General features: G+C 43.8%; 1 protein-coding gene across 8 annotated transcripts in view; it reads right to left on the bottom strand.

Annotated features, from left to right (window-relative positions):
* Positions 1-819: 819 nt before the first annotated feature.
* Positions 820-18,800, bottom strand: part of LRRC27 (leucine rich repeat containing 27) — a 463,960-nt gene continuing 445,979 nt past the window's right edge. For all 8 annotated transcript variants that reach the window (XM_069239754.1, XM_069239755.1, XM_069239752.1 and 5 more), the window contains 2 exons: positions 16,495-16,612; positions 820-1,396 (listed from right to left, as the gene is read on the bottom strand). In XM_069239754.1, coding sequence (XP_069095855.1) covers positions 1,250-1,396; positions 16,495-16,612 — 265 coding nt within the window. In that variant the 3' untranslated portion in view covers positions 820-1,249. The remainder of the gene's footprint in view (positions 1,397-16,494; positions 16,613-18,800) is intronic.

Below are 18,800 nucleotides of genomic sequence, written 5' to 3'. Positions count from 1 at the left end.
TGGTGAGACCATACCTGAGGCAGCAAGTTTCTGGGATTGAGAAGGTGTTTGTGGGATGAAGAGGATCCATCTTATATTTTGTTTCAGACCTAGAAGGCTTGTTTAGTGAGGAAGGCTAATATGGCATCTGGAATGTGTATCATCAAATGAGATCTTACCATCACACACGAGCAACAGTCAATACCAGAGACAGGAGGCATTAAAAACGCTTCTCTTGAAAATCGCTCTGCTGACAGACAATACTGTCCTAATGTTTTTTTCCAAAACTATTATTAAAAGACACAAAAAGCAGGCAAACCTTTAACTAAAAATTTAACATTTTCAATCACAAATGTGTTTATGAGTGCCAGTTTGACAGCCTGGAATAATTATAAGATCGTGAATCTATGGACCTCTTGATCTGATATACTCCCCAAAGCCATTTTTGTTGTGAACAAAGCAATTGACATTGAGGGCCCTATAATTTCGTAACCAGAACCAGGTTAAATGCTGCTTTTCTTACATTTGTCTCTACACAAAGTAGTACTAAAAAAAACGTTTGTTGAGCACTTCTCATATAGATTGTAAGGTAAGTTTGTTGCTTGAATTTGGATTCACGCCCTATGCACGTGACCCTTTTCCCCCTGCAGTGAGAAGAGACGTTCATGGCATCTCTATGGTGCTTGATTATCAAAAAGCTTGCTTTTCCGTTGCTTTATATTTATGTCTAAACTTTGCATTATTGTATATGGTTTTCTATGGCGCCAATAGAACCATAGGATAAAGTGTTCTGGAATAGTACACAACAAAATCATTTATTAAAAATATGAACACGTAACATTTTACTAAGTTTGTTTATTAAAAGCTGATTTAAGGAAAGATGAAGTGTTTCATGAAAAATCAGCAACTTTTCTGAATAACTGAGAAACATAATACTGACATAATTCGGTAACGAAATACCTTTTCTAAAGATAGGGAGCCAGATAAACATTTGACTTCTCATAATACAGAAAATGTAGGTTGCCCCCCGAAGTGTCATCTCAGCATAGATATCATCTCAAGTAGAAAAATATTGTAAGAAAGTGATAAGGGCCCTGTTGAAAATTCTAAAATCACCTCAGTGAAATGAAAATGGGTCCTTAGCAGTGTTCTGGTCAGTGGAAAACCCTGAAATAGTTAATAATTGTATTTAAATTTTTTTATTTAAGAAGGTAGTTTTAAAAACCAAGTTAGACACGCATGAAATGTGAAACTTTTGGACAATTCTTTCTCAAAAGAACTGTGTTGTTGAGAAGATGTTCTGCGGTTGCCCTCTTGGTGTAGTAGTAGGTGATATTTCTCCAGTGAATGCAGTGAACCGGTATTCCAGCGGAGCTTCTTCTTTCAACTGTAGCAGTTCATTTTGCAACCTTTCGGCCTATCAAAAACCCAAAAAAAGTATGTAAAGAATTAGAAAAGAGACATGGAAAATAATCAATATTTTACCCACAAATTAAACAAGCACAGAAACATGTTGTTATAATTCGGGGCATGTTTCGGCCATTCCGTACTTCCTTACTAGATTGAAGTACATTCTGCAGCACGCATAAAAAGAAGAAAATGCTCCCAGGATTGTTTTTGTGCAGGAAGGTACCCCTTCTGGCAAAAAAACAATCCTTCATGCAATACACACACCTGCCTCTGTGGGTGCTAGGCCACCCATTGTGTGCCAGTGCAGGGGGGGAGGACAGGAATGGGCCATATGCTATAGATATGGCGCATTCCTGCCCTTTCCTTTTGATGCAGGGCAGCGCAGCAAGGTGACTTGCTGCGCTGTCCTGCGCCAAACGCCCATAAATATGGGCCAAAGTGCGAACAGCATATTGAGTAAGCAGGCCACAATAAGAAGGGCAGCTACTGACAAGTTTTACAGATACAAGAAGAAAGAGAAAATCAGGAACTAATGAATACTTAAGGTGGAACATTTAGGAAGAAAGCATTTCTAAATGAATAAATATTCAGGTGCTTATGAAACAAGCATTGGCAAAGCCAACAGGTTTTGCCTATGCAAGATCTATTGGTTTTGTCAATGTTTTTAAGACATGTTGCACATGGAGGGGGAGCATGGCGTTGGCACCAAACACGAGGGAGGAGGGTGGTAAAACCACAGACAGCAGGAGGAGGGCAAGTGAGTGGAAACACAACAGCAGGAGGAGTGTGGGGAAGCTAGCAGTGGACAGCAGGAGAAGAGCATGGGGGTTAAACAAAAGGTGGACAGAGGGAGAAGGTCAGGGGGAACAAGCAGCGTGAGGATGGCAGGGCAGAAACATGAGTGTGCTGCAGTGGAGGTGGGAGGGAGAAGGGAGGAGGGGTGGGGAGACCGTGCAGTGCCATCCACTCATACGAAGTGCACGACCGAAAGGAAAGGAAGCTGTGCTAGGCTCATGTTTCACAGCAGGTACAGAAGAATCCAGGAGGAGGTGAGCAGTGTGCAGGAAGCTGTAGGTGTGACCATCAAGAAGCAAAGAAACAAGAGTGATGTGGGAGCCAACCAATAGTAAGTAATGGTAATGCCGGTTTTTAAGCTTTTTTCCTTGAACAACAGCTTTCGCTGACAGCCCATGTGTGCCATAGACTAAACCTAAAATGGATGATTTTTTACAGAGTGAAATACAACATTCAGGTCACCCACTGGTACGAATATTGAGATATTTTAAATTGTTTGACTGCCAGTTCAACCCAAGATCTGTTTTATTTTGTGTTTCAGTATTTATATAACACTTATATAAAACTGTGATGCGTCAAAGAATGTTTTCGAATGGACAGCACAGTACACACTGGGGGAGTACATAATCGGTAATGTGGTGCATTTGTTGAGATCCTATTTAGGAAGCGTTTAGGTGTAATGCTTGAGTGACCACAGAAGTGCTCTCATCTTGCACAGCATATACCATTGGGCTGGAGGAGGAGGTGTGAGAGACAGGCGCAAGTCGGATCTATGCTTTTCAACTTAGTAAAGAAAGAAGATGTGGTGCAGTTAACCTGAGACGTGCATACTGCACCAAATCAAATCAGAATATTTACCGTGTGCCGCTGAGTCCATGACTCTTTAAATATATTAATGTGATGTATGCATTTATGGACAATATATGGAACATCTAACTTCAGTGCTATATTCCAACCTTAGGCAGCAAGACAGCTTAGAGCACCCCAGGAAGAACATGTATGGGGGAGATAACAGGCACCAAATGCCCAGAATTTCTCACAACTACCCAACCATCTGGAATCACTTTGCCCATCTAACTCTTGCTGCGAGTGTCCCAAAGAACAACTCTAGTCATCCAAGAAGTCCGATGTCAAAGCCTTCTCAATACTTCCAGATGTTTCCAGCCACCAGTGTTAAATGCCTCCTCTCCATCCGAGGCTGCAGAGGACAATTATTCTCTGAACGGTCTCAAAACGTATTAGATATAGGACACTCGACAGATTCAATATGACGCTTCTGTCATTAATGGACCCCTATTGAACAGGGTGAATCAACTGAGAAAGCTCCTTAAGGAAACGTGGGCATACACCTAAGATTTTTTGTATCAATGTTGAGCATTGATAAGGGCCTATAGGATTGCAGTCTGTGGATTCTTTATCAGGCCTTAACACTAGCACGATTAGGACCTCTCATTGATTCTTTAGGCATCCTTTGCAAAATGCTTCGATGCACACCCCAGTAAGCTTTTTTTTAAAGATACTCAAGTACACCTATTGTTTTACCCCAGTCTTTCCTTCATTGAAGGCTGTCAGTTCAATTTGTGCAGTGTAGAGTCCAATTCAGGTGTCTGCTCTGTTATCGAACTGAAGCGATCCATTTTCCTCAAATATTCCACTATGTGCTCTAGGGTATGAATACAACTGCTTGAGGTTATAATCATGAAACAACCTATTAATAGCCATCTAGAAATGCATTCGGTCCTGGCTATCCGCAAACTGATCTCCCACACACCTTTTTTTGTAAAAACCAAGACAGCAGTCATGTTGATTTATTTTATGCATTAATTAAACATGCCTCTTTTACCGAGTTTTGGCGGAGGCCCATGAACATGACCTTGCTCCGTTACAAATCAGAAACGTTGACCGCTAACTTGAGGGCCCATCAATGTCAAGAAATCTGAAAAAGGTAGTCTGAAGTGCATTCCTTTTGCATCCAGGCGTCATTTTAGGGGGGACTCATCACTCCATCTAGGATTATTCCCAGATCTATTGTCAGACCGGAAGTGGAGCATTTTGCGGAAAAGAGAGCTGAAGAAACGACTTAATATTAAAATAATCCAAGACAATGAACGCAAACCTCATTCAAGCCGTGTAGAAATTAAAGCAGGCACATTATATTCTAACAGCCACAAGTAACAGTGAAAATGGAAGTGAAGCATCCTTCCGAAATTCATTTGACAGATTCTGATGTGTGAGAGTCTGTCATTCCATCTTCCGGAGGCTAGTTAGGTAAAGAACATGCAATCTACAGCTATCCTAGTTAGGATTACTGATGCCCATGTTTGGGTTTAGCTGGTTAATTATAATATCTTGCTGCAGTGCAGCTGATAACTGGCACGTTTTAATGGGACCGAAAAGGAAAATGCCCGAGTGCCCGGAGAAGCAGTAATTTTGAATGTTTTGATTTTTATATTTTAAAGTTAGGGGGAATGTTGAGTACCGATATTAATTCGTAAAAGAAACTAGAACATAGTTGTGTTTAATACCCTTAATTTCTTTCTGTTTCCAGAGGTCCTGCAATTTTTGCCTCTATTATAATATCGCTACACTCAGATGCATTTTATACCAAAAGGGTTGATAATATACCAGAGGTAGAGATATCTGTCAGTTGTGAGCAGAAAATATACATAAGAATTGCTTACTGAAGCAACATCCTAATGGCTGGAGCTTTCTTTAGGTCTGGCAAACAACTGTTTTTCCAAAAGAACAAGATAATTACCTCCGGGAACGCTCTTTTTGTTGGATACTCTAAACTGCAGATTAATCACCTGATGAATATCCCCTGGTGCCAGACTGTATCTGGAAACTAAAACAGCAATGATCCTGAACAACTTTAGGTGGCGCCATGCAACTCTTGGCTGACTTCATTCCACTTCGAAAGTGATGAACGGAGCCGCATGCAAGCTTCACCCATGTGTAATAACGTCAGTTTCTTTTAGAAACCTGTGCTAGCCCTGAAACGCAGAGCGCATAAGCAGATTTGAAGAACCAGGGCACAGCTTCCTAAGTGGTGACCTTTTTAAATGTAAAAGTAGACCATTCCACAGGATGGGAAGACAGGAGGGTGGGAAGAAATCTGTGGTTATAGATCATATCCACCAAAGCAGGAGTTACCAAAGATAAGTAACTTGTTCTTCTGATGCATACTTCTAACCACAAATTCTTTACCTTGTGAAGAGACACCAAAGCAGTACCTCCAAAGTAGGTCGGACCAAAAAGTCCTGCAGGACCAAACAGGCAAAATGCGGGATGGACATGACTATCAGGGCAATAGTGCTTGGAGAATGTGTGCACTGATGCCCCCATAGAACAGATATTCATGACGGGCAATTAGCATGCCAATCCAGTGGTAGCAGCCTTAGTTCTGGTGGAATGAGTCCTCGGGCCTTCTGGAGGCTGCTTTTTAGCCAATGTGTAGCAGATCTGAATGCAGAGTACTATCCACTGCAAAATGCACAGCCTTGCCCTTCTTTGGCACCGTGAGCCCAAAAACAGAGCTGATCACCCACTCAACGTTCCTTTGTGCAATCAATATAAAAGCTCATTGCTCTCTTGGAATCTAAATGATGGATCCTATTCGACTCTTTCGAGGGACGAGGAGGAGCAAAGAAGTCAGAAGAATAATGGCTTGTTTGACTTAAAAGGGGGTGGGGGTCACTACCTTTAGGAAGAATGCAGCTCAGGTTCTTAATACATGTTTATCTGTGGAAAAAAAAGCTTGCAGAGACCAGGGCCTGTCAAATGTATCTCCCAGTATGGGACCTAGTCCAGGCTGTGGGAGAGTCATTATGGCTATGCAACTGTGGCACTGTGCCCACTATCTGTACACCAGCAGATGTTGGAATGTTGCCAATATGATTCTCTAGTGGAAAAATGTGCCCTGACTGCCTCAAGTCCTTTGACTTTATTAGGAATGGGTACAGAGATAAGTCATTAAACTAGTCCATATGTGCATTTTGCATCATTGCCAATGTGTGTCTTTGACTCATGCCAGGTCCCTTACTCCCACAGCTCTGTTGTCACCTTCACAAAGGTCATATTTGCCCTGTCATGCTTATTGTACAAATGACAGTCTCATAGTGCAGACAGTGTACTGATTCCTAGGAGATAGCTTGGTCACATAGCAGAAACTACAACGCTGGCCTTTGTATGTTGGATACCATCTCTATAGGAAGGACACATATGTCCAAAAGAGTGTTCTGTGGTACAGGTACATACCACATAATCCACCCCCTGAAGTGGCATGAGTCTGCGTAGGTTAGTCCACATATGGACAAGGAAAACACTTTCTGTACCCACCATGCCAGCCCCTTGATGTCACTCACGTGTAATGGAGAAGTTTGTACTATGGCAGTTGCCTGTAGGGACTGTATGCAGTGAGTCAATCTCTCTGAGTGTTTATGTGTTGGCCCATTCTGGCCTAATGACTGTACCCTTTAGAAGCCACATAGGTGTGTAGTGTTTCATTGTGGCTCACATCACAGTACAGGTTGCTGGAGGAGGGGCTACCTGATGTCAGTAAGCTTGCTTAGTCACTGTAGGCCGTGAGCAGGGTAGTGGGTTAGTCTGCAGATGGAAATACATATCTCTGTATTCATGTCCCTGTAGTTATTGGCTTGTGTGTTTTCACACTTGTGGAGTGTTAACAAATTGAAAAGTTGTGGCTGAACCATTTGTGACAAAACATGTGATTGTAATCTCTTGTAATCTCTTGGTTTGTCTTTTGCATCCATCAGAAGAAGGTACAATGGAGAGCCATCACCTGGATGATAAGGATCCACTTTCGGAAGATGTGGAGGACCTCAGAAGCTGGGCCGGGAAGATCGCAGAGGTCAATGGAACATGACCCCACTAATCGCCCACATTCTGGTGATGGCCTACCCAGACCTTGATGGGCATGTGAGGGACAGCACAGCAGCCACAAGGGGGTGAGTACAGGTCATATTCCTTACTGTCACATTGCCAAGTGAATATGTGAGGGTCTGACAGGTCCCCCTGACTATTATGGATGAGCCATGTATAACACAGTAGATGAGAGATTGTTTGTGTAGACATGTCATGTGTTGCTTATTGGTGTGCCCTGCCTATTGGCCTAGGCACCTAGGACATAACTGTGTACAGTCCACAACCATTTGATTTGCTCTTCCGGGGCAACAAATAGCTGTGTACACTGATAAATCATGGACTGTTTGTTGTTGTAGTGGGTGTAAATTCTATGCAACAGTCCACTACCCCTCAGTGTTACAGGCCAAAAGGAAGGTAGTAATGGATCACTGTCCTCATCCATGTGTCTGGTGAAATGAGCCTCTGCCACCTAGAGGCTACTTGTCTTCCGTGTATGATGAGTGCTGTTGCCTCACTACTGTCTGTAATATGAAGATGGCCAAGGGGGGCAGAAACCACTAGGCACCAGTGATCTTTTTTTTGCGCTGTCACTCAAGGGGAGCGACCCCGTAGGCAAGGGTCGCTCCCTTGAGGGGGGGGTTGGATGGGGGGGGGGGTTCGGTGGGGGGAGCAAATTTATTTTAGGCCATTTCTGCCCTACCTGGGGGCAGATGCAGATCTGCCTATTGTTATTAGGTGATCTGCCCCCGGGGGGGGCAGAAACCTCCAGGCGCGAGGGCTAATTTTTTTTGTGTTTTTTTTTTTTTTTTTTTTTTTTTTAGAGATGGGGAGCGACCCCTTAGGCAAGGGTCGCTCTCCTGGAGGGGCAAATTGTATTTAGACCATTTCTGCCCCCCTTGGGGGCAAATCGGCCGATTTTAGGTGAATCTGCCTAAAGGAAGGCAGAAACCACTAGGCACTGAGGATCTTTTTTTTTGTGCCGTCACGCTAGGGGAGCGATCCCGTAGGTAAGGGTCGCTCCCCGGGGTGGGGGGGGGGACATTTATTTTAGGCCATTTCTGCCCCTCCTGGGGCCGGCTGAGCTAGAGGCTAATCTCCACAGGTAGGCACTTTGCAAAAAACACCTCTGTTTTCTGTGAAAAAATGTGATGTGTCCACGTTGTGTTTTGGGCCATTTCCTTTCGTGGGCGCTAGGCCCACCCACACAAGTGAGGTACCATTTTTATCGGGAGACTTGGGGGAACGCTGGGTGGTAGGACATTTGTGGCTCCTCTCAGATTCCAGAACTTTCTGTCATCGAAATGGGAGGAAAATGTGTTTCTTTAGCCAAATTTTGAGGTTTGCAAAGGATTCTGGGTAACAGAACCTGGTCAGAGCCTCACAAGTCACCCCATCTTAGATTCCCCTAGGTGTCTAGTTTTCAGAAATGTGCTGGTTTGCTAGGTTTCCCCAGGTGCCGGCTGAGCTAGGGGCCTAAATCTACAGGCAGGCACTTTGCAAAAAACACCTCTGTTTTCTGTCAAAAAATGGGATGTGTCCACGTTGTGTTTTGGGGCATTTCCTGTCGTGGGCGCTTGGCCTACCCACACAAGTGAGGTATCATTTTTATCGGGAGACTTGGGGGAACATAGAATAGCAAAACAAGTGTTATTGCCTGTTAGAAATGGGGTTTCTGGTTGGCTAGGGTATGCACCTCAGCCAGGCAGAACTTACCCACTCTAGTCAGGGCAAGGGAGTTACACGTCCAAGATAACCCCTGCTCACCCCCTTGGTAGCTTGGCACGAGCAATCAGGCTTAACCCGGAGGCAATGTGTAAAGCGTTTGCACAACACACACAACACATGTGACGCAATATCCCCACCACACAGGAAACACAACACCAGATTATATGAAAATATACTGTATGGTACACAAGGCAATTATCAGACCAAACATCACATATCAGTACTATCCTGCTACCTTAGCAGTTGTCAGAACGTTATACATAAGTTACTCTGCAACCTAGCAGTAGTCACACATAACACACAGGTTACTCAGTGTTCTGCAACATAAGCAGTAGTCAGGAAAACACGTTATTACATCACAGCACTTGTCATAAGAATATCATAAAATGCCCATAGTAGGAACATTAGAAAACCTATGGCAAGTTAGAAAAACATATTAGCAAGCATGTCCATAAAAGGAACATTTGCAGACACATATGTAAAAACATCAAACGCAGGTAGGTAATATAGGAATCAAACAAAAGTCTGTAGAAAGAACTTTGGATTGCAACTATATTGGTCCTTTAAACAGTACCTGGTTGGATGAAGGCACCTCCAGTGCCTAGAAGGCGAACAATGGGGCCCCCGGTGCTCCTATGCGCAAAACGGGGGCCTCCCTTATACTCTCGGGTCAGAGGAGGGCAACATGCACCTCCTTTCTTTTATAGACAGGCCCCTCCGGGGACCATGATTACTGGGGGCCCCCCAGGGCCTCAACCGGAACTCACGAGGGGGGCCAAGGCCAGCAAAAACAACTTAGGGCAGGAGGGGGGGCACCACACACCCCCTCCGGTTTAATGACAGGCCCCTCCCGGGACCCGCGATCTCTGGAGGCCCCCCGGGCCTCCACTGGCCCTTCCAAGGGGGGACCCACAATAATGCCCCTTTTACCTAACAGCAGAAAAGGAGCGTCCTGCTCCTAACGCAGAGGCCAGGGGGAAGGGGCCACTCCCCGCGCCTTCCCCTGGCCCTGCCGTCAAGCCACAAGAAGATCAGACCCCTCCTGGGGCCCGAGCAGACACTCGCCTGCACCAGATGCGGTGCGCGAGTGTTCTTCCAGCTTCCCGGGCTGCTGCAGTGATCTTATTTAAAGGGGCACAATGCAGCAAGGAGCCTACGAGCTCCCAAGGCTCCATAAGCGTGCTGCAATCAGCGCTATGGCAGCCGCAACGAACCACGGAGAAGCACCCCTTGTGAAGAAATGGATGCAGGAGTCAGGGGCCACAGCACCCTACCCCTGGGGAGCAGAATCTTAAGACAAGGTCCTCAGGTGGAGGGCCCAGCTACAGGCCAGCACAAGGGAAAGGCAGCAAGTGGCAAGTCCTTCACAGTGACCAGGCAGGTCACAGGTCAGCACAGCAGCAGCAGTCCATGGAGGTTCCTGGTGAGTCCTTTCAGCCTTTGGTGTCCAGTTCCAAGATGATTTCAAGAGTCTCCAAATTGTGGGGAAAATTCCCCTGTACTTATAGTCAGTTCTTACAGTGTTTTACAATGGTAGGGAGAGGAGGTTCCAGCCAGTTACAACTGGTTCTGGGAGTGCCCCCTCTCTCCTTTCAGCACAGGCTCCAAACATCAGTGGGGGGTTAACGACCCTATTGTGTGAGGCCACGGCACAGTCTTTACAAATGCAGGTGTGCCCCGCCTCTCCCTTCTCTCAGCCCAGGAAGACTATTCAGTATGCAGATGCACCTCTGTGACACCTCCACCCTCCCTGTGTACAGGCTGTTTGAAAAGTATGCACAAAGCCCCAACTGTCACTCTGCCCAGACGTGGATTGGAGTCAATCTGCAAAACACCAGAGTCATAAGCACAGATAAATGCGCACTTTCTAGAAGTGGAATTTCTGTGATAGTAATAAAAAATACACCCACACCAGTAAGCAGTATTTATTATTACCATCACAACCATACCAAACACACCTACGCTACCCCTCATAAATCAGACAATACCCCTTACACATAAGGCAGGGCATTTCTAATGCAATCCTATGAGAAGGCAGCACTCACAGCAGTGAGACACCAAGTTAGGCTGTTTGTCACTACCAGAACAGGCCATGCAATATGGCACATGTCCTGCCTTTCTACATACATGGCACCCTGCCCATAAGGCTAGCTAGGGCGTACCTTAGGGGTGACTTACATGTAGTGAAAGGGGAGTCCTGGGCCTGGCAAGTAAGTTTAGATGCTAGGTCCCTGTGGCAGAAAAGGATAAGTTACTTACCTGTAAATCCTAGTTCTCTTCCAGGGGTATCCTCATCAAAGTCATAACATTGAATATTCCCGCCCTTGTGCGGGGACCCCGGAGCATATATAAAATACACACATATTAACATGTGTAAAAAACAGCAATGCAGGCTATAATGTTAAAAACAGGCTAAAATGCTTTATTTCTATGAAGTTTTTTTTTTTTTTTTTTTTTTATATTATAAAGCTACAATAGAGAATAAATATCTACCCAAGCCCCTCAAACTAGGCTTAGGGAAGCAAGCAGCAGCAAACTCTAGAGAAAAAGAGAAAAAACTGCATTGAAAAACAATGAAGCATTCTTAGCCAATAGGCTGCATGCAGGTTAACACAGGAGAACCATAAAAACTTTGGCACCGTGCCTTTAAGACCCTGAGCACCTCCAGTATCCCACCATGCCTCAGGGGTGAAGGAAAGGTGACAGTTGGTTCACAGTTAGGTCAGTTCTTTTTTCCGGCTTCTTCTGAGAGGATCCTGGAGCATTGAGCTCTCAGTTTTTCTGAGTTTTTCTCTGTGGGATTCCCTCAGTAGATTTACAGAAAAATTGCCCAGAGAAGACAGACAAGATTTCCAGGAGATACTACAAGAAGGATGCCTGGTATCCAACCAGGTTATCAGCGCGGCAGCGGATGGGGCGGATTTGGCTGCTCATGGGTACGCACATGGTATCTGTGCGAGGAGATCTTCCTGGCTGAGGCTCACTGGCTTGAAACAGGAAGCACAACAGCGCATCCTGAATCTCCCATTTGCCGGGAACTCTCTATTCGGTGCCCATGCAGACGAAGAGATGGCCCGCATGAAGACAGAGGTGGATACCTTGAAGGCGGTGGGCCTCGAAAGAAAGAAAGATTTCAGGAGGAGGTACAGGCCGTATGATAGACGCCCTTTCCAGCAGAGGGTTCAAACCCCTCATTGGGCGCAAAGGTCACAGCAGCGACAGGGACGACCTCCTGTGAAGAAACACAAGGGAGCGAGGGTCAAGCAGACCTCTAATTGAGAAATGCCAGTAATTCACATGCTAGTATGGGCACCCCGCAATTCAGAGATGTGCAAATAACCACTGCTCCTCAACACCTTATCTTGTGCCCATTTTGGAAATACAAAGGTTTTCTTGATAGCTATTTTTTACTCTTTATATTTCAGCAAATGAATTGCTGTATACCCGGTATAGAATGAAAACCCAAGGCAGGGTGCAGGTCATTTATTGGCTCTGGGTACTTAGAGTTCTTGATGAACCTACAAGCCCTATATATCCCCGCAACCAGAAGAGTCCAGCAGACGTAACGGTATATTGCTTTAAAAAATCTGACATTGCAGGAAAAAGTTAGAGTAAAACGTAGAGAAAAATTGCAGATTTGTTCACCTCAATTTCAATATGTTTTTTTTTCAGTTGTTATTTTCTGTAGGAAACCCTTGTAGGATCCACACAAATTACCCCTTGCTGAATTCAGACTTTTGTCTACTTTTCAGAAATGTTTCGGTGTCTGGGATCCAGCATTGGTTTCATGCCCATTTCTGTCACTGACTGGAAGGAGGCTGAAAGCACAAAAAATCGTAAAAATGGGGTATGTCCCAGTAAAATGGCAAAATTGTGTTGAAAAATTGGGTTTTCTGATTCAAGTCTGCCTGTTCCTGAAAGCTGGGAAGCTGGTGATTTTAGCACCGCAAACCATTAGTTGATGCCATTTTCAGGGAAAAAACCACAAACCTTCTTCTGCAGCCCCTTTTTCCAATTGTTTTGAAAAAAAATGACATTTTCACTGTATTTTGGCTAATTTCTTGGTCTCCTTCTGGGGAACCCACAAAGTATGGGTACCTCTAGAATCCCTAGGATGTTGGAAAAAAAGGACGCAAATTTGGCGTGGGTAGCTTATGTGAACAAAAAGTTATGAGGGCCTAAGCGCGAACTGCCCCAAATAGCCAAAAAAAGGCTCTGCACAGGAGGGGGAAAAGGCCTGGCAGCGAAGGGGTTAAATATTGGGTATTTATTTTATGTGCACATTAGACACCCAGGTAGTGGTTTAGTTTCCGTTTAACGTTGGTGTTATAGAGTTGGTGCTATAGAGCTGCCTGCCACTTGAGTGCTTGGTTAGGTGGCTATTTATTATAGTCTTTTTCGTACTAATAATAATGAAATTCATACCACATTTGAAAAGCGTGTTATGTAAAAACACCATTAGTACAGCAGCAGTGAATATTTTTTATTAGAACATTTTATTGCAAGTATAAGGTAGCAATGTATGGATGCCAACACAAATTGTTTTCTTTTTTAACTTTTTTTTTGTAGCATAAATCAACATCCATTGCACCAGCTTGTTTTGACAATGCTAGTTTTAGTTCCTGCAGCTTTAGATCTAATCAAGGCATGAATTTACTTGTGGACTCAGGATATCCACTGTCTTAGAGCCAGCAGAAAAGTGGCAGTACAGAATATTAAGCTTTCTTCTTGGCGACTGCATTGTCAACAGCAGGTGTATTGCAGGATGGTAAACTGAACAACAACCAATCGTTTTACTACAAAGCACATGGCACACTCTAGACTTGCGTGTCATCAAAAGAGAGAACTGCACAATTTACATTCTCAGACATGGCTTCTGGTGTGCCTGCAAGGCTTTCTCCAGGGGTGGAGAAGACGTACTCCAAGTGAACATTAATTGGGAGATTAGAGAACGGTAAAACAAGTTTGACATTTTCAATGTAATGTTGCTTTCCAAAATAAAAAGACACAGGCAAAAATTGACGAACGGCTTATTAGAGCTTCTAAAATAGCTGAGGCATTGAAAACTCACAAAGACTCTCCATACAAAACCTCAGAGTGAAGAGAAAGGAAAGGGAACAAAGAGGCGAGTGTCACATTTATCAGATCACACGCTACACCAGGTAATGCAAACTCATTTTTTGACGTGCAATTTTAAGTTAAGCGACTACTTTAACATGAACAGCTCTTACAACGCCGATAAGGGAACATTCGCGTTCATTCACGAACTGCATTGCAAATTCTGACCAGTTGCAAAATCTTTTAAGGTCGATTCAATGATGGAAATACATAATTAGCAAAACGTAGGATTCCTGGATCTGGTGCTAAATGCAAGACGAGCAGACCTGCCAACTCACATGATGACACCCTGTGTCACATGATATTGGCTCCCTTCAAATGGGTATACGAGAATAGCAGACAGTGGCAAGGAGGACGAGCTAAAAATCCCTGCACTGAGTAGGTTGCCAACTCGTCTTTGGTGGCTGATTCAACCAATGTCCATTAATTGGTGTGAAAACGCCACAGGACATTGGTGGCAGCCTCAGGAAGCTCCTGTGTTTTTTGGAGAAGTGGAGGTATGAGGGAGGAAGAGCCAGATGCGCCTTTGAGGCATTTCTCAGCATGAAACCCCACCTCCTCCTGTTCCTGTCACCTTATTCTGTATTCTCTAACAGGCTGCAACTCTTTCATTACCACCTCACCTTCTACAGACCCAACAGACGTCTCCGTTCCACCCAGCTCACCCTTGTAGACGTCCCCAAGATCCGGAAAAGTACAGCAGGCGGAAGATCCTTCTCCTACCTAGCAGCCCGGACATGGCACGCCCACATACAGCGCCTTGAGACGCTATTGGTGATTAGTTGCACTCTACAAATCCATGATTGATTGATTGACATTGCATGGTTTCCCGTTGGGGCAATATAGAGTCAGTAGTGCCAGAAAGTTTACCATCATCATTGTGGGTATCTCCGTTAAGTACTGATTTGGAAGACAATTCTGCACTATTTTTTTACAAACTCTTGTTTAGTTTCTTTTAGGGGCATTTCAATGTCAACTGCACCAGAACTCACCACACATAAAATGGAGGTACACTGTGGGCAACAGGCAATTAGAACACAGTCTCAACCTCAGTTTTAGCTTCTGAATCATGCTCTACTATCATATAGCAGGGAAGAAGTGCCAGAGAATGTTGGGAGTCCAACCACACTCCCTAGGAGAGCTCCTCTCCAGCCTCCTTGGTGCCTCCCCGGCCAGAGTGAAAGGCATACTGTTTCATTGCAGAGAGAAACACTCTTAGGTGTGGACTGCTGGCCAAAAGGTGCATGATAACAAGTGACAAAACAGAGGTGCAGAGGCAAGCAGTGTATCTCCTCTTACCCCCTCGGCCATAAGGTAAGAGGTAGTTCTGGGAGCTGAGACGCAGCACCAACTGCGTCAGGACTTCTGAGACCATCAGAATGTTTCTCCATGTAAAGAGGTGGCAAAAGCATCAGGAGAAGGTGGGGGTTGTATGGTTATGCGATTAGTTGCAGCAGAGCACTATCAAGTGGTTGTCAGTATGCTCTTCAATCTAACTCCAGCTTGCATGTTAGATCACAGCATATAAAGACCCACTTTCTTAATTCTGCCACTCTGTGGTGGAACCCTATTGGTGTCTGGTCTATGTGGTGGTCCCACATTGATGAGGATGGCATCCTTTGGTCTCCTTCTGCATGCATGCTGACAGCCCACAATGGAATGCTGACGGGGGGAGTCAGCATGCATACCAGGGATTGGAAAGCTGTGTTTTATGTGTCTCAATCCAAAATGGTATTTCCTATTGAACATAACTTGCAGTTTCCCAAGCCAAAATGGTGACCTGATTGAGATAATATGCCACGGCATACACAAATCAGACTCCAGAACCTATAAAAGAAAACCCAGTAACCCACGTTAGCTTGCAGTGATCCTGCCAAAGTAGATGCTAGAAGATCTTTCTGCTATGTCTTCTTTTTAGCCTCTGCCCAATAGCAAGCTAGTCCTAGATTTTTGTTTTTATTTTTGTTTTCCGACATTTTGGAAAACAATTGCTGATTTTTTCACCCCTGCAAATCGAATAAATATACCTATTGCTCTAACATTTCTGTTGGATTCCTTTACTTGGCAGCTTCACGACCCCACTGGCTCCTGGATGTTCTTTGGGAACATGACTGGGAAATGTTCCTGTAACTCCTTATATGGAAATGCCCCTTCATCCTGAGTAATTTTCATTCCTGTTGCTGCCACTGTTGCCTGTAGCAGCCCGATGACAACCTTTCTCTCCTTCCCCTGTGAAGTACTAACTTTCCCCAGAGACAACGGCTGCCAACTCGGTTGCTGTTATGTGAGGTGGGGCATTATCATGTGTGGAGCTGCCCCCCCCACAAAAAAATGTAAATGCTGCTGTAGGTTCCAAACACCCTAGTAAGAAATGCCAGTGTAAAGACTAAACAAGATTATTTTGGCTAACATTTCTCCTTGTTGACATTGTGATCCTTTACTTGTCCGACTGATATCCTTACACCTCACTGACATTAAACGTTCATCCTCCTTTGACTTCAACATTACATCCAATCCCCCATGTATTAGAGCCAGACAGGGGTCAATACATAAAATTTATGGACAACAAAGCAAAACACTTACAGTTTTTAGGTCTTCTTTTGCTTGTCGCATTTCATTCAGTGCCGGCTGTTTTCTTTTTTCCTGCATCGTTTGAATGTGTTGCTTAATTCTGTGATCTAATTCAATGTCTCTTGAAGTTCTGTAAAAAGATAGACAAACAGTAATGTTAACTCCTTTCATAAATATAAATTAAAGAAGCCTTTATTTGGACATCAATGAAAATGTTCTATGTCCACTGGACACTATGCAATGTGAGGGGAAAAGGACTCCAGACAAGAAATCCAAAATGGGGGCAGTAAAATTAAGTCCCCCTTCTAATCTCAATTCCACAATGCTAATATTAATGTTTTGATTGTAGACATCTTCATCAAATAGATTTATGTTAACATGTTGATTAGAAGTGGTGGGTCTGATGGATGCCACAAATTGAGGCCCGCTTGCACCAACCATTACAGGTATCACAACAACGTTACATCCAAGGTGGCTTTGGATGGAAACTAAATTTGGTAGCTATGTGAAAAATACATTTGTAGATATTTTTGTAGGTCAAGCGCTGACTGTGTACACTTCCCAATCACTCCTCAGGGAAGAAGTAAATAACTCCTGCAGTTGTTTGCAACAGTGTCTATGTCAGAGCATGCATTACAAAGATATCTGAACTCCGGAGCGCAAGTGAGATGCTAAAATAATTGCACAAGCAAAGCAACCTCCTGTTTCACAGAATCTTCAATGCATTCATAAATGGGATTTGATCACAAAGAAAACTTGCAAGCAAAGTAAAAAATTGCTCATACATTCATTTTTGTGGGCACTTCTGTAAATGTATACCTGTAAATGTTTGAGGTAGTTTCCAATCCAAACAGGGGTAAATGCATATATGGCATGGCATGGAAATAAGGAGGTAACAAGCCAACAAATGTATGGCAGATTAGGATCAAAGCTGTCTCCGCACAGAAAGATATTCTCCCCATGTAAAAGTAAACATATGTAGAGTCCATGAACCATTGGATTACATTGTGGAATCATACAACTAACACATTTTCGTATCTGTAAAGGGTTATGGCCATAATTACTCGTGGGAATTCTCAACTGTTGCAGAAATCATAGTTCTCTTTCTCAATTCCATCCCAGCTCGATATTTACTACACATGTAGGCATAGGCCAATAAAACTAAATTTGTGACACTTTTGACCTTTTTCAGAATCAGACTCTAAGACCATTATTAAAAATTGTGCTTAAGAACTACTGCAGTAATACTGCCTGGTAATTACTCAATATGTACAATTTCAAGATTTCACCTAAGGCATAACTGTGCAAACTGGAGTTTGCTTACTAAATTCCACAGGCTTTCCCACTCTCCAGGCACATCCCCAGGCATATTCTGCCAGGTTTTCACTGGCAACATTTGTCGACAGAAAATCCCAAAGATGCTAATTGTATCATACAACTTGCAATCCTCATTAAGACCGAATCTCTGCTTCCTGCCCAAATTGGAATTACAAGGGGAATAGCAATAAGCCTATGAGTTTTCGATGCCTCCAGTGCAGTGATTGTACTTACTACCACCCTGTAGGTACCAAATGGGCTGGTGGCTGGAAAAGTGGGCCCCTCTGTACAAGTAGAAAATTCAAGAAATGTTTCTTTGATATAAATTTATAACGTCCATCCTGATTACGTACCTCAAAATCACTGGAAAGATTCTGAAAACAGCAATTGTCATTCAGCTGTAAAACCACACAGGGCACCACATATTGCTGGCGGATGTACCAATCCAGTTTCAGCCTCTATCGAAGCAGTGACATGCCTACATTCCAGGTAGTGAATGAGACCCTGAGCATTGCAAACAATAAGACTGTCAAACTGCTTCTCGTTGACCTATCCAGCAGCATTTGTCACTGTAGACCAACAGGTCCTCCTCTTCTCTCCATACTCTCACGTGCATCTCCTCACAATCATAGACTATTTCAGATCAATTTTATTTTTATTTTTTTACAGACACCAATTATTAGATACATAACCTTCAGATAACCCGCCATTTTTACTGACCAGTAGTATATCCCAAACGTTATATACCTCTACTCCCTTTTTCTTTCCAATCTCTACATCAAACTCCATCAAACCCCTGGTTGTTTGCTCAGCAAACAAACATCTTCATAAAGAAATAAGCAGATGACTCAACTCTACGACAAGGTTTCATATGGTAATGCTGGCTAGCTGCTTGATCATGTTTCACCTACAGATGCACATGTTCTATGTGAAGTAAAACCCTAATCGAAACTTAGTTTGGCTTCAGTTAGAGTAGCATGTTTGACTTCTGTGATCCAACA

Source organism: Pleurodeles waltl, chromosome 6, assembly GCF_031143425.1.
Source record: "Pleurodeles waltl isolate 20211129_DDA chromosome 6, aPleWal1.hap1.20221129, whole genome shotgun sequence".
Taxonomy (NCBI): domain Eukaryota; kingdom Metazoa; phylum Chordata; class Amphibia; order Caudata; family Salamandridae; genus Pleurodeles; species Pleurodeles waltl.
This window is presented reverse-complemented; position numbering and strand designations above follow the sequence as displayed.